The sequence below is a fragment of the Elephas maximus genome, chromosome 3, assembly GCF_024166365.1.
Source record: "Elephas maximus indicus isolate mEleMax1 chromosome 3, mEleMax1 primary haplotype, whole genome shotgun sequence".
In the NCBI taxonomy this organism is placed as follows: Eukaryota; Metazoa; Chordata; class Mammalia; order Proboscidea; family Elephantidae; genus Elephas; species Elephas maximus.
Genome location: NC_064821.1, coordinates 84,043,126 through 84,070,123, shown reverse-complemented (window position 1 = coordinate 84,070,123; position 26,998 = coordinate 84,043,126). Strand labels below are relative to the sequence as shown.

Sequence of the window (26,998 nt, the reverse complement as noted above, 5' to 3'; positions counted from 1 at the left end):
TGTATTCTCCTGAAATAGGCCCACACAGGTTCATGTAGAAGGGAAAGGTACTCAAAGTCCATGAACCATTTATGCCTGGACAGGAGCTGCTTCTGTCCTGAGCTCCCTCGGTTAGTGGTGGTGGCAAATAATTGCAAATTTATTCCTTCTCCAGGTCTGGGAGAACGGCTCTAGACTCTCACCCAAGCCTGTCTCAGGTTCAGGGGAATCAACAGCTGTTGAAGCTGGCTTGGTGGCGGGGCAGTAAAATATACACAAGTACTTAGCTTTTGCCGAGGGCGCCGTTCTTCTCGGGTTCTGGAGGTGTGAGTAGGCTGTATGGCTGGCTGCTTCTCCGTGAGGAAACTGCGGCGGAACGCTAGTACCAGCCTGCCGCCGCTGCTGCCGGAATGGTGCCTGTGGGCTCCTTGTGATTCAGGTCCGGTAACTCCTCTCCGCTTCTTAAATGTCTCTTCCTCCCCTGCCCCTCAGTTCATTTTCTAAGCTTGCCTTTGATGTCCCGGGCTCCTAGCTTGTCATAAATATACTTGTTCACTTGTTTTTTTCAGGTCTTTGTTGTAAAGAGGGCTCGTCTAAAGCATATGTGCATTCCGCCATCTTTGCTCCGCCTCTGAACTGTTTGGTTTTAAGAAGACTTCAGGGGATATTTTTGGTTTAAGGTTTAGAGATTATCCTGGGGCAGTTGTTTCAGGGCTTCATCCAGCCTTCATGGCTCCAGGAAGTCTGGAGTCTGTGTGTGAGCATTTGAAGACCTGTTCTACATTTTCCCCCTTTTGATCAGGATTGTTCTGTCGACTCTTTGATCAGAATGTTTAATAATGATAGCTGGGCACCATCCAGTTCTTCTGGTCTCCCGGCAAAAGAGGCAGGTTGTTCATGGAGGCAGTTAGCCACACATTCCATTTCCTCCTCCTATTCCTGACTGTCCGTCTTCCAGGTGAATAGAGACCAGTTGTTGTGCCTTGGATGCTGTTTGCAAGCTTTTAAGAGCCCAGACACTATGGATCGAACTAGGAGGTGGAATAGGGTAACTAAACACGTTATTAGGCCAGTTAACCAGGATGTCCCATGAAACCATGAGGTCGAGTGAAAAAGAGGAACACTCCCAATGAGATGAATTGATATGTTCAGTCAGTGGCTGCAACAGCGGGCTCAAACATAATGAGGATGAGGATGGCGCAGGACCGGGCACTGTTTTGTTCTGTTGTACATAAGGTTGCTATAAGTTGGAACTGACTTGACAGCACCTAACAACAACCACCTCTGAAACTATGACCCAAAACCTTCGAACCAAGGAACCAATCGCATGAGGTTTTTGGAGCCCCAGCAGCTATTTTTTTTTTTTTCTTCTCCTTCATTGTTGTAAATATATCTTATCACACAAGTTTTGCCAGATCAACATTTTACAGGTGTGTGACTTACTGACAGCAGTTACAATAATTGGCTGCGCAACCCTACCCTTAATCAATGCAATATTTCTCTTACTGTTAATTCCCCCTTTCCCCTCCCTCCTGCCCCTGGTAACCACTAATAAATTTAGTTGTCTGTATATTTGCCTTTTCTCATCTTTTTATATAAGCAATGTCATACAGCATTTGTCCTTTTGTAATGTACTTATTTCACTCAGCTTAATGTCTTCCAGCTCTGTCCATATTGTAGCATGTATCAAGACTTCATTTCTTCTGCTGGCTGAGTAGTATTCCATTGTATGTATATATGACATTTTGTCTATCCATTTATCTGTTTATGAGCATTTAGGCTGTTTCCACCTTTTGGCTGTTGTGAATAGTGCTGCAGTGAACATTGGTATACAAGTCTCTGCTTTCAATCAAGTCTTTTGGGTATATAGTTAGGAGTGGAATTGCTGGATCATATGGTAGCTCTGTTTTTAGTTTTTTGAGGAACCATTGCACCGTTTTCCACAACAGCTGTACTGTTTCCTATTCCCACCATAAGTGGGCTAAGGTTCCAATTTCCCCACATCCTTGCCAACATCTTTTATTTTCTGTGTTTTAGTCTTAGCCATTGTAATGTGAGTAAAATGGTGGCTCATTGTAGTTTTGATTTGGATCTCTCTGATGGCTAATGATGCTGAGCATCTTTTCACATGTTTGGTGGCCATTTGAATGTCCTCTTTGGTGAAATGTATATTCAGGTCCTTTGCCCATAAGATTGGATTGTTTGTCTTTTTGTTAAGTTGAGGAGCCCCATTGGCACAATAGTTAAGCGCTTGCCTGCTAACCAAAAGATCGGCAGTTTGAATCCACCAGCCACACCTTGGAAACCCTATGGGGCAGTTCTCCTTGGTCCTGTATGGTCCCTGTGAGTCAGAATGGATTAGATGGCAATGGGAAGCTGTGTAATATGTTTTAAAATCAAGCAGTGTGAGTCTTCCTACTTTGTTCCCTTTCAATGTTGCTTTAGCTATTTGGGGCCTCTTGCCATTCCATATAGAGTTGAGGATTGGTTTTTCTATTTTTATAAAGAAGGCTGTTGGAATTTTGATTGGGATTGAGTTTGATTTACAGATCACCTTGGGTAGTGTTGACATTTTAACAATATTAAGTCTTCCAATCCATGGACATGGAACATTTTTCCGCTTAAGTCTTTTTTAATCTCTTTTAGCAGTGTCTTATAGTTTTCATTGTATAAGTTCTTCTCATCCCTGGTTAGATTTATTCCTAGGTATTTTATTCTCTTAGATGCTATTATAAGTGGAATTGTTTCCCTGATTTCCCTTTCAGATTTCTCATTGCCGGTGTATAGAAACCCAGCCGATTTTTGTTTGTGGACATTGTACCCTGCAGCTTCGGTAAATTCCTCTATTAACTCTAGACGTTTTCTTGTGGACTCTCTTGGATTTTTTGTATATAGGATCATATCATCCATGGGTAGAGATAATTTTTCTTCTTCTTTTCCAATCTGGCTGCCTTTTATTTTTCTTGTCTTACTACTCTGCCTAGGACTTCTGATTTAACATTTAATAGAAATGGTAAGAGTGGGCACCCTTGTCTTGTTCCTGATTTCAGGGGGAAAGCTCTCAGTCTTTCTTCATTAAGTATAATGTTAGCTGTTGGCTTTTCATATATACCCTGAATCATATTGAGGAATTTCCCTTTTTTCCAGTCTTCTGTTAGGGTTTTCATCAAGAAAGGGTGTTGGATTTTATCACATGCTTTTTCTGCATCCATAGATAAGTCATGTGGTTCTTTTCTTTTGTTTTGCTTATGTATTACGTTGATTGATTTTCCAATGTTGAACCATCCCTGTGTACCTGGAATAAATCCCATTTGGTCATGGTATATGACTCTTTTAATATGTTGTTGGATTCTGTTTGCTTGTATTTTGTTGAGAATTTTTGCATCTATATACATAAGTATAAATTCTTAATGAAATGCTTTTTAAAAAATTAGTGGAGACATATATGTGTGTGTATGTGTGTATATATATATACACATATATATAAACATTTGCCAATTCAGTAATTTTTACATGTACAATTCAGTGACATTGTTTATACAGCCATCACCACTGTCCTTTTCCAAATTATTTCACCGCCATTAACAGTAACTCAGTGCCCCCTAAGCAGTGACTCCCACTTTTCCCCCTCCTTCTACCCTGGTAGCCACTAATAAACTTTCGTCTCTATACATTTGCCTATTTCATGTACGTGGGATCATACTATATTTGTCCTTTTGTGACTGACTTATTTTACTCAGCAAAATGTTTTCAAAGTGCATCTATGTTGCAGCATGTCTTAGGACTTCATTTTTTTTATGGCTGCGTAGTATTGCATTGTATGTATATACCACAGTTTATCTGTTCATCTGTCAGTGGACATTTAGATTGTATCCACCTTTTGGCTATTGTGAATAGTGCTGCAGTGAACATTGGTGTACAAGTTTCTGTTTTCAAAACTTAGAGGTGATATGGTAGTTCTGTGTTTAACTTTTTAAGGAACTGCCAGACTTTTCCACAGCAACCGTAACAGTTTGCATTCCCTCCTACAATAGATCAGGGTTCCAGTTTCCCCACATTCTCACCAGAACCTATTATTTTCCAGTTTTTTTGATTGTAGCCATCCTGTTACAGGTGAAGTGGTACCTCGTTGTGATTTCCATTTGTGTCTTCCTAATGGTACTTCGGAGCCCTGGTGGTGCAGCGATAAAGAGCTCAGCTGCTAACCAGCTGCTACTTGGAAACCCTGTGGGGCAGTTCTCCTCTGTCCTGTAGGGTCGCTGTGAGTCCGAATCAACTCGATGGCAGTGGGTTTGGTTTTGGAATGTGCTTCAGTGTTGTAATTTTTGCCTTCCATGTGGAGACCTGGATTAGCTTCCTGTGTATCTCATGTGCAGCCACCACCCATCTCTCATTGGAGGCTTGTGTATTACTATGATGCTAATCAGGTTTCAGTAGAGCTTCCATACTATTACAGACTAGGAAGAAAGGCCTGACAATCTGCTTTTGGAAATCAGCCAGTGAAAACTCTTTGGGTCACAATGGTCCAATTCTCAAATGATCATGGGGAAATGCAGGATTGGACAGCCTTTCATTCTGTTGTGCATGGGATTGCCATGAGTCGGGGGCGAACTCCAGGGCAGCTGACAACAACAAGAGCAATGACTACATGATGTTGAGCATCTTTTCATGTGTTACTTGGCCATTTGTATATCTGCTTTGGTGAAATGTCTGTTCAAATCCTTTGCCAATTTTTTGGTTGGATTGTTTGTTTTTGGTTGTTCAGTTGTAGGAGTTCTTTATATAGTCTGGATAGTAAACCCTTATCAGATAATACGGTCCCCCAAATTTTCTCCCAACCTGTAGTTTGTCTTTTTACTTCATTGCTAAAGCTCTTTGATGCAGAAATGTTAATTTCGATGTAGTCTTAGTTTTATCTATTTTGTCTTTTGCTCCTTGTACTTTTGGTATCTTATCCAAGAACCTATTGTTAAAAACTAGATCCTGAAGCTTTACCCTATGTTTTCTTCTGACAGTTTTTTAGTTTTAGATGTCACATTTAGGTTGTTGATCCTTTTTGAATTTTTGTATATGGTATGAAATATGAATTCAGCTTCATTCTTCTTCATGTGAAAATCCAGTTGTCCTAACACCATTTATTAAAGAGACACCTTTTCCTCTACTGAATGAATCTTAGCACCCTTGTCAAAAATCAGTTGAACATAGATGTATGGTTTTATTTTTGGACTTTAAATTCTGTCCCATTGGCCTGTATATCGTTAGATCAGTACCAGGCTGTTTTGATTACTGTAGCTTTATAGTATGTTTTGGTGCTCTAGTGCCACAGTGGTTAAGAGCTACAGCTGCCAACCAAAAGGTCGGCAGTTCAGATCCACCAGGTGCTTCTTGGAAACCCTATGGGGCAGTTCTGCTCTGCCCTATAGGGTCGCTGTGAGTTGGAATTGACTTGAATTTTTTTTTCATTTATAGTATGTTTTGAAATCAAGAAGTGAATTCTCCTACTTTGTCTTTCTCAAGATTGCTTTGGCTATTTCGGGTTTAATGAAACACTTTTGAAATGGAGCTGATTTCCCCTGGTTCTGTCCTCTTCACTGTTGAAGAATTGGGCTGCATTGGTTTGCTAGGTACTTTTAGTTATGCACTTCATTTAATCCTCAGAAAAACTGTATGAGGTAGGTATAATTATCTTTGTTTTGTATATGAGGGAACAGGAGGTTAAATAAGCCTAAGAATCATATAGCTTACATAGTGAGGAGTGAAGTTCAAATTAGAATTTATGTCTGTCTCCATGCCATTTGCACAAATAATGATATTTGTTAATATGGGATGGAACATTAACTTTTAAAATGTGGTTTTTATTATTTGCTGTTGAGTCAGCTCCAGCTCATGGTAGTCTTACGTATAACAGAATGAAATGTTGCCCAGTCCTGTGCCATCTTCGTGATTGTTGGTATGTTTGAGTCTGTTCTTGTCACTGTTGTGTCAGTCCACGTAACTGAGGGTTTCTCTCATTTCTGCTGACCCTCCACTTCTCCTGTGACCTGTCCAGAGCAAGCAAGCTGAAGTTTTGCCATCCTTGCTTTTAAGGAGCATTCTGGTTATATTTCTCCTAAGACTGGTTTGTTTTCCTGGCAGTCCTCAGTATATTCAATATACCTACTCTTCACTTATCAACTATCTTGTTATTTGACATTTTGCATTTGTGACAATAGTAAGAAATCTGCGACCTGACTATTTTGTGCATTAATGATGTACATCTATCTGGCAATAAGGAACATCAAGGTGCAAGGCGAGAGTAACGCTCGTTGTGATGGTTAAAGTTATGTGCCAACTTGGCTGGGCCATGATTCTCAGTGGTCTGGCAGTTATGTAATGATTTAATTTGGCAGTTATGTAATGATGTAACTTTGCAGTTATGTAATCCTCCATTTTGTGATCTGATGTGGGCTTCCTCCATTTTCACTAACACTTACTTTCATACAACGACCTGGTCTTTGGAACCTAACCATGTCGGTAAGTGAGGAGTGGGTGTATTCTTCACCAACACCACAATTCAGATGCATCAGTTCTTCTATCTTAGTCTAGTTTTTGCATGCATATGGGGTGATTGACAATACCATGGTTTTGGTCAGGCTATCTTTACCGTATAATATTGCCACTTTTCCTATTATTAGTGCTGGCGAGCTTGGATTCTTACTGAATTTGATTTTCTCTTTTTTATTTATAATAGCTTTATTGAGATATAATTCATGTACTATAAAATTCACCCATTAACAGTATAAAATTCAGTGGATTTTAGTATATTCACAGAATTGTGTGACTTTTACCACAGTAAATTTTAGAGCATTTTAATCATCCCCAAAAGAAACACTGTATCCGTTAGTAGTGACTCCCCATTTCCTTCCAAGCCCCAAGCCCTAAACCAAAAAAAAAAAACCAAACCAAACCCGTTGCTGTTGAGTCAATTCTGACTCACGGCAGCCCTGTAGGACAGAGTAGAACTGCCCCATAGAGTTTCCAGTGAGCGCCTGGTGGATTTGAACTGCTGACGTTTGGGTCAGCAGTCGTAGCTCTTAACCACTACGCCACCAGAGTTTCCCCCAAGCCATGGGCAAGCACTAATCTACTTTCTGTCTCTATGGATATATCTCTTCTGGACATCTCATATAAATGGAATCGTACAGTATTACGTGGTCTTTTGTGACAGGCTTCTTTCACTTAGCATAATGTTTTCAAAGTTGACCAATGATGTAGCAAGCATCAGCAGTGGCATCACAAGGAGGGTGTGTGGAGTACAGACCACACTGAATGACACTGTCAGAGAGGGTGACACCAAAATGTCTGTCTATAAATTTTTTGTGCAGTGTTTCAGCAGAAATTTATTATTTTTTTATAAAAATATCTGTAAAAAATTTTTTTCGTAAGCCTAGCTTACGTGTATCAATACACTTACAAGGCTAAAACTCTATGCTAATTTACTTTTTGAACTTTCTAGTGCACTCCAGTCAGAGGTGTTATTATTACCCAGTTACAGTGATGCTTTGAATCATGCGGTTTTGTCTGCAATTACTGTAAACACACGCTTTTGTTTTCATTGCTGCTGGTGTTTTTATAGGCATTGATTTTGCCAGATTTTCTGGTACTTTAGCTAAAATATTGTGGTAATTAGCGTGGGGGGGGTGACATCATGAGTAACTGCACTAATGACACCATTGTGTATGAGTACTTCTTTCTCTGTTACTGCTGAATAGTACTCCATTGTATGTATGTACCACATTTTATTTAGCTATTGATCAGTTGATAGTATTTGGGTTGTTTCCCTTTTTTGTGTATTATGAATAGTGTTGGTGTGAACATTTGTGTATAGGTTTTTATGGGGACAAGTTTCCATTTCTTTTGGGTATATACCTTGTAGTGGAATTGCTGGGTCATATGATAACTCTAAGGAGCCCTGGTAGAGCAGTGGTTAAGCACTTGGCTACTAACCAAAAGATGGGTGGTTCGAACCGACCCAGTGGCTCCGCTGGAGAAAGACCTGGTGATCTGTTCCTGTAAGATTACAGCCTAGAAGACCCTATGGGGCACTTACGCTCTGTCACATGTCAGTGACTATGAGTCAAAAATCGACTTGATGGCACTTAACAACAACAACATGGTAACTCTACCAGACTGCTTTTCAAAGTAGCAGCATCATTTTACATTCCCACCAGCAATGTATGAGGGTTCCAGTTTCTCTCCATCCTTGCCAACCCATTTTAATTTTTGCGTTTTAACCATCCTAGTGAATGCAAAGTGGTAGCTCATTGTATTGTGGTTTTGATTTGTATTTCCCTGATGTTTAGTGATGTTGATCATCTTTTCATGTGCTTGTTGACCATTTGTATATTTCCTTTGGAGAAATGTCTGTTGATTTTGTTTGCCCATTTTTAAATTGAATTGTTTGTCTTTTTATTATTGAGTTGTAAGAGTTTTCATATAGTCTAGATACGAGCCCCTTATCAGATATATGATTTGCAAATATTTTCTCCCATTCTGTGGGTTGCCTTTTTCCTTTTCTGTTTTGATGAGTCGTTTTTTAACTTGCTATGATCATTTTAATTTTATTTTTGTAATCATAGAAATATTTTCAGCATTTCTCCTTTGGTCAAGTTTTCATATTTCTCATATACTTTTCCTTGGAACTGTTTAGCATACTCCCACAGTCTGCTGCTCACTATTTCTTCATCATTTATGGAGGAGTGATGGGTTAGGAGAGAATGGGAGGTCATTTGGAACTTGCGAAATTAGCTTGTATTGGTTGAAGAGAGGGTGGAGAAAGACCCGAAAGCAACTGTCAACACTTTTCCAGAAATGCAGAGCCAACTGAAGCTACCCGGAGAAGAAAATTTTGCTATGGTCCCTGAAAAGGGCTCAAGTAGAATTTTAATATTTAGGAAAACTCCATTTTGTGCCAGGAGATTGAAGAAAGACTACATATTAAAAAATAACTCTTTGAATATTCTGTAAGAGTTAAAAATTAACTCTTTGAGTATCAATAATCAAATCATTCCATAATGTGAAGAGTAGGGAAGAGAACTTAAATTTCTGTGCTATTTGTCTTAGTGCTTTACCGAAGAAATTAACTTACAAAGTTATTGGAGTTTAGGATAATAGCAAAATATTAGGAGCAACCTAACTGATGGAGTAAATTGTAGAATGTCCTCGTAATGAGGTACAATACAATTAAAAGGTAAAGAAATAAGAATGAAGATTCTGTGAACTGATAATAGAGTGATATCCAGAGGATTTTTTTAAGTGAAAAAAGCAAAATACAAAGAGTGGTGTGTGTGTGGGGGGGAGGGGGCGGAGGTATATTATTATACTCCATTTTGTGGAGGGGGGGAAGAGAAATAAGAATACATGATGTGATTTATTTATTGTTGTAAAAACAATTTAGGAGTAATAAACTAGAAACTTAGTAAATATGCTTACCTGTAGAGGAGAGGGAAACCCTGATGGCGTAGTGGTTAGGTGCTACGGCTGCTAACCAGAAGGTTGGCAGTTTGAATCCACCAGGCACTCTTTGGAAACTCCATGGGGCAGTTCTACTCTGTGTTATAGGGTCACCATGAGTTGGAATCGGTTCGACGGCAACAGGTTTGGTTTGGTTTATAGAGCGGGGATGGTACCAAGGTGGAAGAGATATGGAAGGGAATACAGTTTCTTCAGGTATGCCTTTTTATGTAGTAGTTTTAACTTTCAAACTGTGTAAATGTAGTACATATTCAAAAAGCAGGTAGGAAATCAAAAAGGATAAAAAAGCAAACCCTGAAACTGAATTTAAGCAGAGACAAATAAGCCTAATATTGTATCAAAGTGATAATGACCATGCAGGAAAAGACAATTAAAGAAACTTTTGACCAACTCCAGAGATTTTGAATTTGCTGTCTTGGGTGGAGTCTAGAAATCTGGATTTTAGGAAGCGCCTCAAGCAATTCTAGTGCAGGTATACTTTTGAGAAACTGCTTTTGCGAGTGTGGTTTTCAAGGCCAGGAAATATGCCTTAATGGTTATTTTACCTTGACCATTTTTCTCCAGGCTAACCTGGATCATTCTAATTATCTCTACCTCTCTGCCTTCCCAACTTTTCTTGGGGTTGTTGGAGGTGAGGACTACCTAAGCTGGGAGGTCTGAAGTAACCCTTTTTCTTTCTTTCTTTTATGCATGTGTATGTTTTTCAGCAGATTGGTGATTGCTGTATAAAAAGGTTGTATTCTAAGTTTTGGGTTGATAGACAAGGTCTCTGTCCCAAAGGGGTATTCTTACATTTTAGAAGAGAATACTATATGGACATTTAACAAATAATTGGAAGTGTGATGAGAAATCCAGGGTGATATGGAAGTTTATTGTAATGGGACCGAGCTTAATCTGTGAAGTCAGAAAGAGCTTCCCTGCAGAACTGAGCAAATTGAAATCAACAGCAAATTGAAAGTTGAGTAGAATTCAGTTAGATGAAGATGATGGAATAAAACTGGGGCAGTAATCATATGAAGCAACATATGAAAAGGTCCAGAGGTGAGAAAGAACATTGAAAGGGATGAATATAGACAGCTAGGTAAGATCAGATTATGAAGAGCTTTTGGAGGCTTTGTTAAGGATTTTAGGTTTTATCCTAGGTGAAATGGGAGGTCATTGAAAGATTCAGTCAAGCAAAGGCCTAATAGGTAACTCCGCTTGTAGGGTAGAGAATGGGATAAGAGTAGAGATGGGTATACCAGTTAGGAAGCTGTTGTACTCATCTTGGTGAGACTGGCGTTCTATACTGATGGTAACAGAACAGAAGGAGTATAGTGGGTATAGGCTTAATAAGATTTGGTGATAGATTTGTTTTAGATGGTGAGGAAGAGGGAGGAGTTAAAAGATGTCTAGTTGGAGCAGTTATGTGAACAATAATCTCTTTAAACTGAGATAGGAAAAACTAGAAGAGGATCACTGAGCGTAAAGCTTGAGTTTAGTTTTAAACATGTTGAGTTTGAGGTGTTTGTGGAGATGTCCATTGACAGTTGGAGATACATGCTAGAAACTGAAGAGAAAGATCTAGGTTGGAGATCTAGGTAGATTTAAGTGTTGCAGATGGTTATTGAAGCCATGCCTATAGATGAGATTGCCTCAGCAGCAAATGTAGAGATGAAAAGAAATAAGGGCATAGGATAGAGCCTTGAAGATTTCCAATATTCAAGTGTTTTATAGAGGAGGAAGACCAAGTAGAGGAGTGTTCTTCTCCTGAAATGATGAGTTCATACTAAGCCATTTACAAAGTACAGTGAAACATGTGAGAGCCGGAACTCAGTGGGATAGCTGTGTTTTTCTGGCTCTGTGTCTTCTGCCTCTGACAGGGTGCATCCTTAACAGTTTTCTGTAGCTTATTTTAGTGGAAAATATTTTGGTTTTTCTTCTCTGACAGGTTTCTGCCTTACACAGGCTCTGGCTTTCATAGGTTTGACTGTAATAGTTCTTTTTTCTGACCATCTTGGTTTTTTCCCCCATCTTGTACTTTTATGATGGATAGATGTTTGTCTGACTTGTTCTTTATTTTTTCCTGACTTCTTTTGTATTGAGTTTTTTTTTATGATTCCATTTCATCTTCACAATTGTTTTATTAGTTAAACTCTTCTTAAAATTTTTTTTTTTTTTTAGCAATTGCTCTATGGCTGACCATATACATTTTTTAACTTAATACTCTACCTTCAAATTGTATTACACTATTGTACAATTTTTGTTTTAATTCCTCTGACACATACTTTTTGCTGTTGTCATACATTTTACATTTACATGTTATAAATCCCACAATACATTATTTTTGCTTTAGATAATTAATGTTTAAGGGAACTACACATAAGGAAAAATGTTGTGTTTTTTTTTTCTTTTTAAATCACCTTTTGTTTTTACCATTTTTGGCACTCTTCATTCCTTTTCACAGATCCAGAGTGTTCCATCTGGTGTCATACTTCTTCTGCCTTAACTTCTTTAAATATTCCCAGTTGACTTGTGCTACAAGAAATAAAATAAACTTTTGTCTGTCTGAAAGTCTTTATTTTGCCATCATTTTTGAAAAATATTTTCACTGTGTGTAGAATTGACAGTTTTTTGTTTCTTTCAGTATTTTAAAGACTGTTTTCTGGCTTGCAGGGTTTTTTGAACAGTCTGCTGCATTTCTTTATTCCTCTGTATGTAATGGTTCTTTTTCCTCTGGCTGACTTCAGGATGTTTTCTTCATTTTGATTTACTGTAGTTCTACTATTATGAATGTAGGCATGTGGATATTTAAATTTTTATTTTACTTGGTGTTCTCTGAAATTCTTGGATCTGTGGTTTGATGGCTTGCATTCTTTTTGGAAAATTCTTGTCTGTTAACCTACCAAACAAAACCTACTGCTGTCGAGTTGATTCCAACTCACAGCGACCCTATAGGACAAAGTAGAACTGCCCCATAGGGTGTCCAAGGCTGTAAATCTTTACAGAAACAGACTGCCACATCTTTCTCCCATAGGGCAGCTGGTGGGTTCGAACTGCTGACCTTTTGGTTTGCAGCCGAGGGCTTTAACCACTGCACCGCCGGGACTCCTTCTTGGTTGTTATGTCTTCAGATTTTTCTTCTATTCCATTCTTTTTGTCTTCTCATTCTAGAACTTGAATTACACGTATTGTCCTATAGTTCTGGGGTGAGCTGTTTTTTTTTTTTTTTTTTTCTTTTTCTTCTTTACTGTGTGTGAGTGTGAGAGTGACACACACACAGAAAGAGTCAGTTTGGATCTATTGATCTATCCTGAAGTTCACTGAAACTTACCTAGTTGTGTCCAGTCTACTGATGGGCCCATCTAAGAGATTCTTTCTCTTTGATCATGTTTTTCATTCCTATCTTTTCTGCTTGACTCTCATACTTTTCACATCTCTGCTGAAATTCCTCATCTGTTTATGTAGGTTGTCTACTTTTTTCTACTAGATCCTTTAACATGTTAGTCGTAGTTATTTTAAAGTTTCCATCTGATAGCACTAACATCTGATTCATCTTTCAATTGTTTTTGTTTTCGTTTTTTTAATTGTGGTGAAAATAAATATACCAAAACATTGACCAGCACAACTTTCACATTTATAATTCAGTGACATTCATTACGTTTTCATGTTGTGCCACTATTATCTCTGTCTTTCTCTAAAATATTCTACTGGCATTAATATAAAATCGGTGCTTCCTCAAACAAAAACTCTCCCTTTTACCCCCTCCCACCCTTGGTAACCATTAATAATCTTTCGTTTCTATATATTTGCTTATTTCATATACATGAGATCATGTAGTATTTGTCTTTTGCAACCGACTTATTTTGTTTAGCATAATGGTTTCAAGGTTCATCCATGTTGTGACATACATTGGAACTTCATTTTTCTTTACGGCTGCATGATATCCTATTGTATGTATATACCACGTTTTGTTTATGTGTTCGTCTGTTGATGGACATTTCAGTTGTTTCCAGCTTTTGGCTATCGTGAAAAGTTCTGCAGTGAATGTTGGTGTATAGGTTTCTGTTTGCATTCCTCCCTTCACTTCTTCTGGGTCTGTACTTAGGATTGGAACTGCTGGATCATATGGTAATTCTATATCCAACTTTTTGAGGAACATCAAACTGGTTTCCATAGTGGCTGCACCGTTTTACATTCCTGTCAGCAATGGATGAGGGTTCTAGTTTCTCCACAACCTCACAAACACTTGTTTTCTGTTTTTTTTTTTTTTTTTTTTTAAATCATTTCCATTCTAACGGAGGTGAGGTGATATTGTGGTTTTGATTTGGATCTCACTAATGGCTAATGATGGAACCCTGGCGGTGCAGTGGTTTAGAGCTCAGGGTGCTAACCGAAAGGCTGGTAGTTCGAATTCACCAGCCAGTCTGTGGAAACCCTATGGGGCAATTCTACTTTGTCCTGTGGGGTCGCTGTGAGTCAGAATTGACTTGACGGCAGCAGGTTTTTTGGTAATGGCTAATGATGTTGAGCATCTTTCACGTGCTTGTTGGCCATTTGAATATACTCTTTGGTGAACTGTCTGTTCAAGTTCTTGCCCATTTTTTGATCGGGTTGTCTTTTTGTTGTTAAGTGGTAGAAGTTTTATATATATTTTGAATATTAGGCCCTTATCTGATATATGGGTCCCAGAAATTTTCTACTAATCTATAAGTTGTCTTTTCATTTTGTTATTGATAGTTGGGTTTTGTTGATTACTTTATCTCTTGATGGTGGGTTTTTTTTCTTGCTTTTCTGTGTATCTTGTAATTTTTGACTAAGTGTCAGACATATGTGTAGAAGAACAGTAGAGATTGAGGCAAATAGTATTCGTACCTATAAATGGATAAACATTTTTTTTCTCTCAGGTCTTTTGTGTGGGGAGTTAAGTTAATCTATCAGTTGTTGAGCAACATTTGTTTTTTTTCTTTCTTTTTTTGTATCTTTACCTTCAGTACACCACAGACTTTACATTCTTCTAGCAGTAGGCTGCATGTGCCTAGAGTTGGGAGCTTGGGTGGATTTTTCGCAGATTTCTCCTCTCTCTTTAGACTTTAATTGTCCCTGCTCACCTTGCTGTAAATGGAGTCTCTCTCCATGCTCTTGCCCCTCTCGTTTAAATAGATTGCTGTTGCTTATTATTCAGTGCTAGGCTCATGGTGAGGGCAGGGTTTGTTTTTCTGTTGTCTTGATCCAGCCTCAGTCTTAGGCTGAGGGGTGGGAGGCTTTTTTAGTGTTTCTTCCTTTCAGCCAGATCAGCCTTGTATCTGTAGTTAGTTGCTCTTGGGTGGAAGTTTATTCTTGCCCCTTCCCCAGCTGTAGCAGTCTTCCTGATGGTATACATGTGGACTCCTGGGCCCAAGGCAATTTCCTATTTTTTTTTTCTCCCAAAGGGTTTTTGCCTCTCCTGTTCGTCTAGCAGCAGTAGATCTTTGCCTCTGTCACCTAGAAGCAGTGGATCTTTGCCAGGGCCCTGTGGATGAGAGGTTTTGCTCTCCCTGTCCCAGCAGCTTAAGTTTTTAGCTTTGTGATATCTATGGAAAGTGGCAGGGCTTTGTTTTCTTTGGCAGAGCACCATTACCATTATGTAGTCGGAATCTTCCTGCATCATTAAAAGGACTTAACATTTAAAATACTACATATATTCCATTATTGTGGATTTTTGTAAAATCCGCAAGAAATTGTCCATTCCAACAATTATTTCTCTTTGCAGCATTCATAATTGAAAATCAGAAAGGCTTAAATTTGAAGGTTTCGTTTTAAAAGCTTATTCTATTTGTATTGTATTCCAATAAACAGATACATTTAGGTTTCTGCTTCTGTATTAAAAAGTGAGTTTTGTTTTTTGATTTCATTGACCCTCTGGCTTTTCTTACTTCTTCAATTTCAGAATTCAATACGACATAATCTGTCACTGAACAAGTGTTTCCTTAAAGTGCCTCGATCCAAGGATGACCCTGGAAAGGTAGGATTAATTTTTAAAAAATAAAATAATTGGGTTCTTCAGTATGTCTGTGTCATGTTGTAATGTGAGCCATATTGTTATAAAAAGAAAAAAGAATTGGAAGAAGGGCATTCAAGAATTTGTCGAGTGTATCGGTAAGAAACTTCTCTGAAATAGCAACTACCCCTTCATACCCCAAGGATCCCTAGTGGCACAGCAGTTAAGCTCTTGGCTGCTAACTGAAAGATCAGTGGTTTGAATCTACCTAGTGGCACCTTGGGAGAGACCTGATGATCTACTCCTATAAAGATTACAGCCTAGAAAACCCTGCGGGACACTTCTGCTCTGGCACATGGGGTCGCTATGAGTCAAAAATCAACTTGATGGCGCCCAACAACAACTCCATACCCCACCACCCATTTCAGTTGTTATGCCAGAAGGACCAGTCAGGTAGGGAAAAATTCCTTTGTAAGCAGTAGGAAGCTAGCTGGTACAGGGCTGGTCCCCCGCTGTCCTTTGGTGTTTCTAATCTAATCTTTGTTTTGGTTGCTTTCTTAAGTGTTGTATGTTAGATTAAGTTTGGTGTTTGAACTGCTTGTCAGGAACCACAATTTAGTAATTAATATTACATATAAGGAGTGATTCTGTGTGTAATGGACAAGTAGAATTGTTACCCTGAAATTAAATTGTTTTTCAGTTAATACACTGTTTTCCTAGCCGATGTTTTCTGCTCTGTCACCAATACATTTTTAGTATTTTATCTACAGAGACCCCCCCCCCTTTTTTTTTTCTTTGTCTTAGTAGCCATGTCAGCCGCAATGTGGCCTGAACTTGGGTATTAGTTGCATGGTTTCTAAGGTGCTTAGTACTTCATTGGACCTTATGTGGTTGTGAAGTTACTTATAGACTAGGCTTTGAGAGAGTGTATTGGCAAACCTGTTCTTGTTTTGATGGTTAGGTTTCTTGTGTTCTTTAGGCTAACTGTTACCTGAAAGAGTCTAAAATGTAAGTCTGGTCATGTTAGCACCCTGCTTAAAAATACTTCCAGTGTCCTGGAGATAATTTAATTTCTTAGGTTGTTATAACGTATATATTACTCTGTTCCTTGTTCTGCCTTTCCAGCTTTATTTCACCTCATTCAAGATCACTCTGAGGAGCTACTTGCAGATTTCCAAACATGCCTTTCATATAGTCTTCTCTTATTGCATAAATTCCCTTCTTCTACTTGGCTGGCCTACTTATCTTTCAAGATTGAGCTGCAACATTACTTCTGTGAAGCTTTTTTGTTTCCTCATAATAGGGCTGAGTTTGTTGCTCCCTTCTTTAAGTTCCTATGTTACTTTGTAAGTACTGTCATCATTGTAGTAACCTCCTAACTGGTCTATCTTTAGGCTTGTTCCCTCCAGTTTATAGTAACTTTCAAATAGTAGCCAGCAATCTTTCAAAAAGGTTAACCCAATCCTATGTTCTTTTTGTTTAAAACTCTTCATTGGTTATCCACTGCCCTTAGATTAAAGTCTAAACTTCTTTGCATGGCCTTCATGCTTAAAATAGCAGCAGCACCAGCAGCTTGTCCTTTAACTCCTTTATAAGAGTACTTTTTTAGTTTTTGAAACTCACCATACCCTTACTTCTGAAACACTGTCTACATCTCTTAATAATTACTACACATGCTAAAGGTTGTCCTAGCTTCAGGAACACATCCTTAGAGAGACTTTCTTTACTGGTAAACCTCATTGGATCATTGAATTATAAGTTTTTCATAGTTTCCTTGTACTTCCTCTCTAGTATTAATGAAGGTTGGGACCATATGTGTCTTGTTCACTGTTTAACACCAGTTGCTTGCACAGTGGATGGTGGTACTGAGGATACACACAGATATTGAATGAATGAATGAATGGATTGTCTTCTCTGCTAGACTGTTAACTTCTTGAGGTAGAGATGGAGAGTTATTTATTTCTGTCTTTGTAAAGCAGGTGCTCTTGAGTAAGGAACGTTTTATAGCAGCTTCTGTGATCTGCTTGGAATCCTTGGGTGACCAAAAGGTTGGAGGTTCGAGTCTACCCAGAGGTGCCTTGGAAGAAAGGCCTGGCGATCTACTTATGAAAAATCAGCCATTGAAAACCTTATGGAGCACAGTTCTACTCTGACACACTTGGGGTCACCATGACTCGGAGTCAATTCTATGGCAACTGTTTTTTCACTGGTTGAAATCTACTCCACCAAGTTGGCTCTCAATAAGAATGAATAGGTTATTATAATAGTCTTATTTGGCCCAATTTATTATTTGACTATGTTCATAACTCTAAGGTTGTGAATGGAAACTGGTGAAGTATCTGTTTTTTTTTTTAAGTAGGCTTATTATTTAAAAAAAAAAAAAAAAAATAGAACTTTTTATATTTGGGTACCTCATTACTTCAGCAGTTTCCTAGAGGCAGTGAGTATATATGAATCAGATAAAAAAATCTTCCTAAAAGATGTTAGAGATTATTTTGTAAGAATTTAAAATCATCAGAAAATTTAAAAATAACACACGAATGCTTAACTATATTATGTACTAAATTTTAACCAATTGGAGACCACCACCAAAAAAAAAAAAAACTTGTGCTGTCAGGTACATTTTCTTTTAGGCAGAAGTTAAAGCTTTTCTCCATCTTTAATTAAATAGTATGATGGGATAAAGTGGATGTGGAAAAACCTATGTTACTCTGCAGCCATTCATTTTGAATCAGGATTGCCTCAGTAATGTGCAACCAAAACAAAATATAGAAATAAATTGAATGTTGAGGCTAATAAAAGTGTTCAGCTTTTACTAATAGTCTCCCGTTTTAAAATTTTGTGCTTATCCAAGCACATTATTGTTCTCATTGACTTTGGTCAGAATAAGTAAATACATTTGATATTATAAAGTATATTTATGCTGATAGAGTCATTTTAATTTTTAGTCTCCAAGCCAAATCTAAATACTTATTTTTTATTGATTTTGGTCATAAGTAACTGTTGTAAATTTGATCATATAAAATTCATTTATAGGCATAAAGTCATTTTTATTTTTGATGTCAAAACGACATTTTGTTAAAACAAAAATATATGGTTCCATTGTCTAAAATAAAGTTTTCAAAACTTCAGATCTAGCCTATTTTATAGAAGAGAAAACTAAGGTTAAAAAAAAAAAAAAAAAAAAGGTTAGGAGAGGAGAAGTGTATTGGCTAGACTTTTACTTGTAAGTCACAGAAACCCAATATAAACTAATTTAAGGAGAAAAAGAAGCTTCAGGAAGAATTGGAGCCAGGTTCTTAAATTCTGTCACCTGGAATATCTCTGTCTATCCCTTAGTTCTGCTCTCTAATGAGTTCATTTTCAGCCCAATTGGTGGCAGTGATGGCCGTCAGTAGCTTCTGGCTTATATTCTATCAATTTAGCAACCCTTAGCAGAAAGTATCTGCCCCGCCTCTCCCTTCCCCTCCCCCAACCACTCGAAATTGCAGCAAATGAATGCTGAGCAAGCCAAATACACCTGGTTTCTTGGTTACTAGACTAGTGCTGTTTCTACTATGCCAGACTTTCTTGAGAGGGAGGCCAAAATGTTAGTTAAAGTTTTGGTACTTATGAATTGTTTTTTTCTTTTTGTATTACAGTGTTTCCTGGCATTTGAGGAGCTTTTCCAAAACCACCCTCACCACAGTGGGAGAAAACCATTGAGCCAAGGTGGGGTGGGAGTAGATTTTGGTTTTGGGTAGTGGGTGGACTTTAGTCCCTTAGGATTTTGCTAGGTGCTGCTGTGACCCAGACAGGTCCAATAGGTAGAAGTAGCCTGTCTAGCATCTTCCTTGCATTTTCATGATATAGCTTCCTATTCAGTGCATTATCAGAGTGGTATGAAGGCAAGCCTAAACTTGAAGTGTATTGTTGAATTGCAGATTATTTTATATGGCTATTTATTACTGACTCAATCCTTCATTTTCTAGAAGCTTTTGTCACGAAAGCTCTCGATATGATACTATATACCATGTACTTTGATGGCCTGAAATCCATTTTCAGCTATTCCTAAAACCAATTTCAAACAGCCACAGTATTACTTTCTTTAAAAAAGCACAAACAAAATGAAATTACGTTTTGCATCCATGTCTTTGCTGGTTTTTTTAAACAGATTTCTCTTTCCTTTTCTGTTGATCACGCCCTGTCATCCCTGTCTGTGTATTCTTCAGTCAATCTCCGATTTTAAATCTTGTCTTTTATCCACTCTTTTCATTAGTTTTATTTTGTATAGTTTTGTCTGATTCTGGATCTCAATTTTTTTGTAAGAGTCTTCTTATTTGGCAGTTCATACATGGCTCTTAATTGGCTTAAAAGAAGGTAAGTATTTTGTTGACATTATGGAAAAACAAAAATCTTCAGCTAAGTTAAGTTTAAAAATGCAGAGTTCTCTTTCTCTACTTTCCAGCTTAATCTCTTTTCTCCTTGTTCCCTTTCCTTCCAAGAAAAATGATACTTTAAAGGAAGTAAAGATTATAAGAAGTAGGTTCAACAGTTTAATGAGTAATTAGCAGGAGCGGTCTCTAATAAAATTGAGACCATAGCTAAGAAGTTTAAGACCGCATGACGGCCACCTGCCTATCCTGGGAAGATAATGATAGTAATTTATAGTAAGAAGACCATTAAAAAAATTTTTTTTTTCCTCCTAGGAAGCTTATTCTTGCCCCTGTTAGTTCTCTAGGGCTGCTGTTACAAATTACCATAACAGAAATTTATTTTTTCAGAGTTCAGGAGGTCAGAAGTCTGAAACCAACATCAGCAGGGTTTGTTCCTTTTGGAGGCTCTGAGGGAGAAGCTGTTCTGTGCCTCTTTCCTAGTTTCTGGTAGCTGGCAGTCCTTGGCACTTCTCAGGTTGTAGATAATCCTTCTGATCTCTACCTCAGTCTTCATATGGCATTCCTTTTTGTGCGTCTATATGTCTGTCCTGTTCTTATAGGAAAACAGTCAGTTGGATTTAGGACCTACCCTTACCTAGAATGACCTAATCTTAACTAATTATGTGTACGAAGATCTTATTTCCAAGTAAGGCCACATTCTGAGTTTCTGGGTGAATGTGAATTTTTAGAGGACACTATTTAACCCAGTACAGATGGGGAGGTTGTAAAGGCTTAATGGTTGTGAAGATTGGGGTCTTCTGGTTTGTGACCAGATGACAGACTAACTGCTAGAAAAGTACTGAAAGTTCCAAGATGGTAATTATTTTCTATTCCTGTCCAGAGAGACACAGAGACCATAACATAGTTGATTGGTATCTCTCCTTCAAAAGTATATTCATTTTATGGCTGAGTTAGTGTCGTGCTATATTTATTTGTAATGATACTATATTATAATCTGGTATCCCATTTTGGTCACTTTATTTTAAAAAAGATGTAGAAAAGCTAGAGAGCTTTGAGAGAACATAAAATACTGCTTTAAGGAATGAACAATGCTGTAGAAATCATACATATTTATTCTGAAGAAGTAAAATACGAGTACAGTTTTATTCTTAAAGTAGATGCATGAATTTTGTGAGGAAGAGGTTGACTGTTTATTTGTGTCTTTGTGTAAAACCAGACATGAAGGGAGACTATTATAGATTGAATTGTGTTCCCCCAAAACGTGTGTCCACTTGGCTAGGCTATGATTCCCAGTATTGCATGGTTGTCCACCATTTTGTGATCTGATCTGATATCCTATGTGTTGTAAATCCTAACCTCTCTGATGTTAATGAGGCAGGATTAGAGGCCATTATGTTAATTAGGCAGGACTCAATCTACATGATTAGGTTGTATTTTGAGTCAGTCTCTTCTGTGATATAAAAGAGAGAATGGAGTAGAGAGGAGAGGGACCTCATGCCACCAAGAAAGAAGCTCTGTGAGCAGAGTGCATCCTTTGGAACTGAAGTCCCTGTGCTGAGAAGCTCCTAGACCAGGGGAAGATTGATGACAAGGACCTTCTAGAAGCTACAGAGAGAGAAAGCTTTCCTCTGCAGCTTGAGCCTTGAATTCGTATGTCTAGCCTCCTAGACTATGAGAGAATAAATTTGTTTGTTAAAGCCATCCACTTGTGGTATTTCTGTCATAGCAGCACTAGATAATTAAGACAGTAACTTAAGTTTAAGCAGGAGTTTGGTTGAACAAAATAAGGGCTTCATATTTATTGAAGTGAAAAAACACTGATACAGGTTCCCAAAGCTTTAGAGTTTGCCACCTGTGAAGCACTTCAAGAATAGATGAAATTGCTAGATATAATGGTTTCAATTCATGGTAGATAAGAACCCAATTGAAGGCTGGGAAGAGGACATGATCAAGTTTAGCAGAAGGACCAGTCTAGAACAAAGTTGGGATAGAATCAGGAGTAAGGGAATTAATGTCAGTGCCAACATGAAGTCCAAGAGTGACGAAATGGATCAGTGCCAGGGAGCACAAGTCAGAATAAGGTAGATTTTGAATGTGGAACAGTCCATTAAACAGATGAAGGTTGGAAAGGCAAGGAGGATCATAGCCATTCAGAGACGGTTTGAAAAATTAAGTAGGTAGAGATGAAGGATCCAATTCAGAGAGATAACACTGCAGAAGCAGACAAAAGTACCGCCTAAAACCCTGACGATATGCTGATGGTCAAGGCAGCTTGCCCTACATGTCTGTCAGTTTGTCATACTGTGGGGGCTTGTGTGTTGGTTTGATGCTGGAAGCAATACCACCGGCATTCAAATACCAATATGGTCACCTGTGGCAGACAGGTTTCAGCTGCGCTTCCAGACTAAGACAGACTAGGAAGGGGAGGACTCGGTGGTCTACTTCTGAAAAGAATTAGCCAGTGAAACCTTACAAATAGCAGTGGAACATTGTCTATCATAGTGCTAGAAAATGAGCCCCTCAGGTTGGAAGGGACTAGAAAGATGACTGGAGAATAACTGTCTCCTCAAAGTAGAGTTGACATTAATGTGGATGGAGCCAAGCTTTTGGGACCTTCATTTGCTGATGTGGCACAACTCATAATGAGAAGAAACAGTTGCAAACATCCGTTAATAATCAGAACCTGAAATGTGCGAAGTATGAATCTGCGAAAATTGGAAATCATCAAAAATGAAATGGAACGCATAAAGATTGGTATCCTAGGCATTAGTGAACTGAAATGAACTGGTATTGGTCATTTTGAATTGGACGGTCATATGGTCTACTATGCCAGGAATGACAAAGAGGAATGGCATTGCATTCATCATCAAAAAGAGCATTTCAAGATCTTTCCTGAATTTCAGCACTGTCAATGATAGGATAATATCCCTGCGCCTACAAAGAAGACCAGTTAATAGGACTGTTATTTAAATTTACGCACCAACCACTAAGGCCAAAGATGGAGAAACTGAAGATTTTTCCCAGCTTCTGCAGTCTGAAATTGATCGAACATGCAGTCAGGATGCACTGATAATTACTGGTGATTGGAATGTGAAAGCTGAAAACAAAGGAGGAGGATCAGTAGTTGGAAAATATGGCCTTGTTGATAGAAACAGTGCCGGAGATGACGTAACAGAATTTTACAAGACCTATGACTTCTTCATTACAAATTCCTTTTTTCACCAATATAAATGGCAGCTATAAACATGGACCTCGCCAGATGGAATACACAGGAATCAAATCGACTATCTCTGTGGAAAGAAGGGATGGAAAAACTCCATATCATCAGTCACAACAAGGCCAGGGGCCGACTGCAGATTAAACCATCAGTTACTCGTATGCAGGTTCAAGTTGAAACAAGAAAATTAGAACCAGTGCAGGAGAGCCAAAGTACGACCTTGAGTATATATCCCACCTGAATTTAGAGACCATCTCAAGAATAGATTTGATGCATTAAACACCAGTGACTGAAGACCAGATGAGTTATGCAAGGACATCATATGTGAAGAAAGCAAGAGGACATTAAAAAGACAGGAGAGAATGAAAAGACCTAAATGGATGTCAGAAGAGACTCAAACTTGCTCTTTAACATCAAGTAGCTGAAGCAAAAGGAAAAAATGATGAAGTAAAATAGCTAAACAGACGATTTCAAAGTGTGGCTTGAGAAGAATAAGTGTTATAATGACGTGTGCAAAGAGGTGGAGATAGAAAACCAAAAGGGAAGAACACACTCAGCATTTCTCAAGTTGAAAGAACTGAAGAAAAAATTCAAGCCTCTAGTTGCAGTACTGAAGGATTCTGTGGGGAAAATATTAGACGACGCAGGAATCATCAAGAGAAGATGGAAAGAATACACAGAGTCACTTTACCAAGAAGAATTGGTGGATATTCAACCATTTCAGGAGGTAACATGATTAGGAACTGATGGCACTGAAGGAAGAAGTCCAAGCTGCACTGAAGGCATTGGTGAAAAACAAGGTTCTAAGAATTGACGGAATACCAATTGAGATGTTTCAACAAACAGATGCAGCACGGGAAGTGCTCACTCGCCTGTGCCAAGAAATTTGGAAGACAGCCGCCTGGCCATCCGACTGGAAAAGATCCATATTTATGCCTGTTCCCAAGAAGGGTGATCCAACAGAATGCAGAAATTATTGAACAATATCATTCATATCACACACAAGCAAAATTTTGCTGAAGATAATTCAAAAGCACCTGCAGCAATTCCAGCTGGATTTACAAGAGGACGTGGAGCCAGAGATACCATTGCTGATGTTAGGTGGATCCTGACTAAAAGCGGAGAATACCAGAAAGGTGTTTACCTGTGTTTTATTGACTACGCAGTTGCATTCGACTGTGTGGATCATAACAAACTGTGGATAACGTTGCAGAGAATAGGAATTATAGAACACTTAACTGTGCTCATGAGGAATCTGTACATGGATCAAGAGGCAGTCATTCGAACAGAAGAGAATACTGCATGGCTTAAAGTCAGGAAAGGTGTGCTTCAGGGTTGTATCCTTTTGCCATACCTATTCAATCTGTATGCTAAGCAAATAATCGCATAAGCTGGACTATATGAAGAAGAACGGGGTATCAGGATTGGAGGAAGCCTCATTAAGAACCTGCGTTATGCAGATGACACAACCTTGCTTGCTGAAAGTGAAGAGGACTTGAAGCACTTACTGATGAAGGTCACAGACCACAGCCTTCACTGTGGATTACACCTCAACATAAAACAAAAATCCTCACAACTGGACCAATAAGGAGCATCATGATAAATGGAGAAAAGATTGAAGTTATCAAGGATTTCATTTTACTTGGATCTACAATCAACACCCATGGAAGCAGCAGTCAAGAAATCAAAAGATGCATTGCATTGGGCAAATCGGCTGCAAAAGACCTATTTAAAGTTTTGAAGAGCAAAGATGTCACCTTTGAGGACCAAGGTGAGTGTCTTACCTGAGCCATGGTGTTTTCAGTCACCTCATATGCATGCGAAAGCTGGACAGTGGATGAGGAAGAAGAGTTGACCCCTTTGGATTGTGGTGTTGGCGAAGAATATTGAATATACCATGGACTGCCAAAAGGACGAACAAATCTGTCTTGGAATAAGTCCAACCAGAATGCTCCTTAGAAGCAAAGATGGTGAGATTGGGTCTCACATACTTTGGGCATGTTTTCAGGAGGGATCAATCTGGGGAAGAACATCATGCTTGGTCAGTGAAAAAGAGGAAGACCTGCAACAAGATGGACTGACACAGTGGCTGCGAGAATGGGGTCAAGCACAGCAGTAATTGTGAGGATGGCACAGGACTGGTTAGTGTTGTGCACAGGGTCACTATGAGTTGGAGTCAACTCTATGGCACCTAATAACAACAGCAACAACAAGGCAGCTTGTTCTAAACCAACCAAACCAAAAACCAAACCCGTTGCCGTCAATCCTGACTCAGCGACCCTATAGGACAGAGTACAACTGCCCCATGGGGTTTTTAAAGAGTGGCTGATGGGTTCAAACTGCCAACCTTTTGGTTAGCAGCCAAGATGTTAACCACTACACTGCCAGGGCTCCGAGTTTGTTCTAGTGGCCTTTTATTTTCAAGTGCAGTATTCTTTTAAGGGTAGAAAAAAAAAAAAAAGGGTAGAAGAGAACATATTATTGTTGTTGGCTTTTGTTTTCCTTTTCTTTTTTTGTTATGCAGAACTAAACTACCTAAAAACAAATTTAACCCCACAATTTTGTTGTTTTTAGGTGCTGTCATATCAGTTTCTACTCATAGCAGCTCTGTGTACAACAGAATGAAACGCTCTCAGGTCCTGCGCCATCCTTACAATCATTGCTATGTTTGAACCCATTGTTTCAGCCAGTGCGTCAAGTCCATCTCGTTGGGGGTCATCCTCTTTTTCGCTAATCCTCCACTTTACCAAGCATGATGTCCTTCTCCAGGGACTGGTCCCTCCTGATAACATGTCCAAAGTATGTGAGACAAAGTCTTGCCATCCTTGCCTCTAAGGTGCATTCTGGCTGTACTTCTTCCAAGACAGAATTGTTCGTTCTTCTGGCAGTCTGTGTTATATTCATTATTCTTCTCCAACGCCATAATTCAAAGGCATAAATTCTTCTTTGGTCTTCCTTATTCATTGTCTATGTTTCGCATGCATATGAGAAGATTGAAAACGCCATGACTTAGAGTAGGTAGCTTTTTGAGTCTGGCTTCCTTAATTTGGCACATTGCTTTCGCAGTCCATCTGTTTTGTGGGTATCAGCAATTTGTTCTGCTTTATTGCTGAATAGCATTCCCTCATATGGATGTATTACAGTTTAATCACCTTTTGAAGGACATGTGGGTTGTTTGCAGTTGTACATTCATTTTACCATGTAGTTCTATTTGTTTAGGCTTTATGCTCAATATTCATTTAGGCTTTATGCTCAATAATTAATTTGATAAGTACTGAGGTGCAAGGCAATGTGGTTACAGTTGAATTAACCTTAACTTATACAATAATCATACTAAGCTGCTGCGTGAGTACATTATGTTAAACACAGGTGAGCCGTTTCGGTCTTGGGTAATTAACTGTGATATAATAAAACCTTTTTGATTTCTAACTTAAAAAAAAACTTAAAAAATAATTAAGTTAAAGGTATGATGATTTGAACACAAGACATAGCTATTAATCACTTAATAGAACGCACTCTTTCCCTCGTTGCATAGTGGTTAAGAGCTGTGGCTGCTAACCAAAAGGTCGGCAGTTCGAATCCACCAGCTGCTTCTTGAAAACTCCATGGAGCAGTTCTACCTTGTCCTTTGGGGTCTCTGGGAGTCCGAATCTGTGGCCGCGGCTTTGGTTTTGCTTGGTTCAACATTTAGAGAAGCCATTTCGTATACTCAATCAATATGATAATTACATATAATTTTTGACCAATTGGTTTAAAGTAAATTCCTTTATGATCTCTGCTGAGCAGCACTTAGGTTAATTTGATAATCATCTATTTAAAAGTAATAAAAACCTATGTTTGTTCAAAAAGGATGTCCTGGAGACCTGAGTTGTCATTGAAATAGTCTTTGATATAGTGCATTCAGCAAGCTAGCCAGTAAGCCAGCCAACCAACTTGCCTTTGATTGCTTCCTCT

At 38.5% G+C, this 26,998-nt stretch overlaps 1 protein-coding gene across 3 annotated transcripts in view; it reads left to right on the top strand.

The window, feature by feature from the left end:
* The window catches only part of FOXJ3 (forkhead box J3), a 172,351-nt gene that overhangs the window by 81,875 nt on the left and 63,478 nt on the right, over nucleotides 1–26,998 (top strand). For all 3 annotated transcript variants that reach the window (XM_049878965.1, XM_049878964.1, XM_049878963.1), the window contains exon 4: nucleotides 15,401–15,475. In XM_049878965.1, coding sequence (XP_049734922.1) covers nucleotides 15,401–15,475 — 75 coding nt within the window. The remainder of the gene's footprint in view (nucleotides 1–15,400; nucleotides 15,476–26,998) is intronic.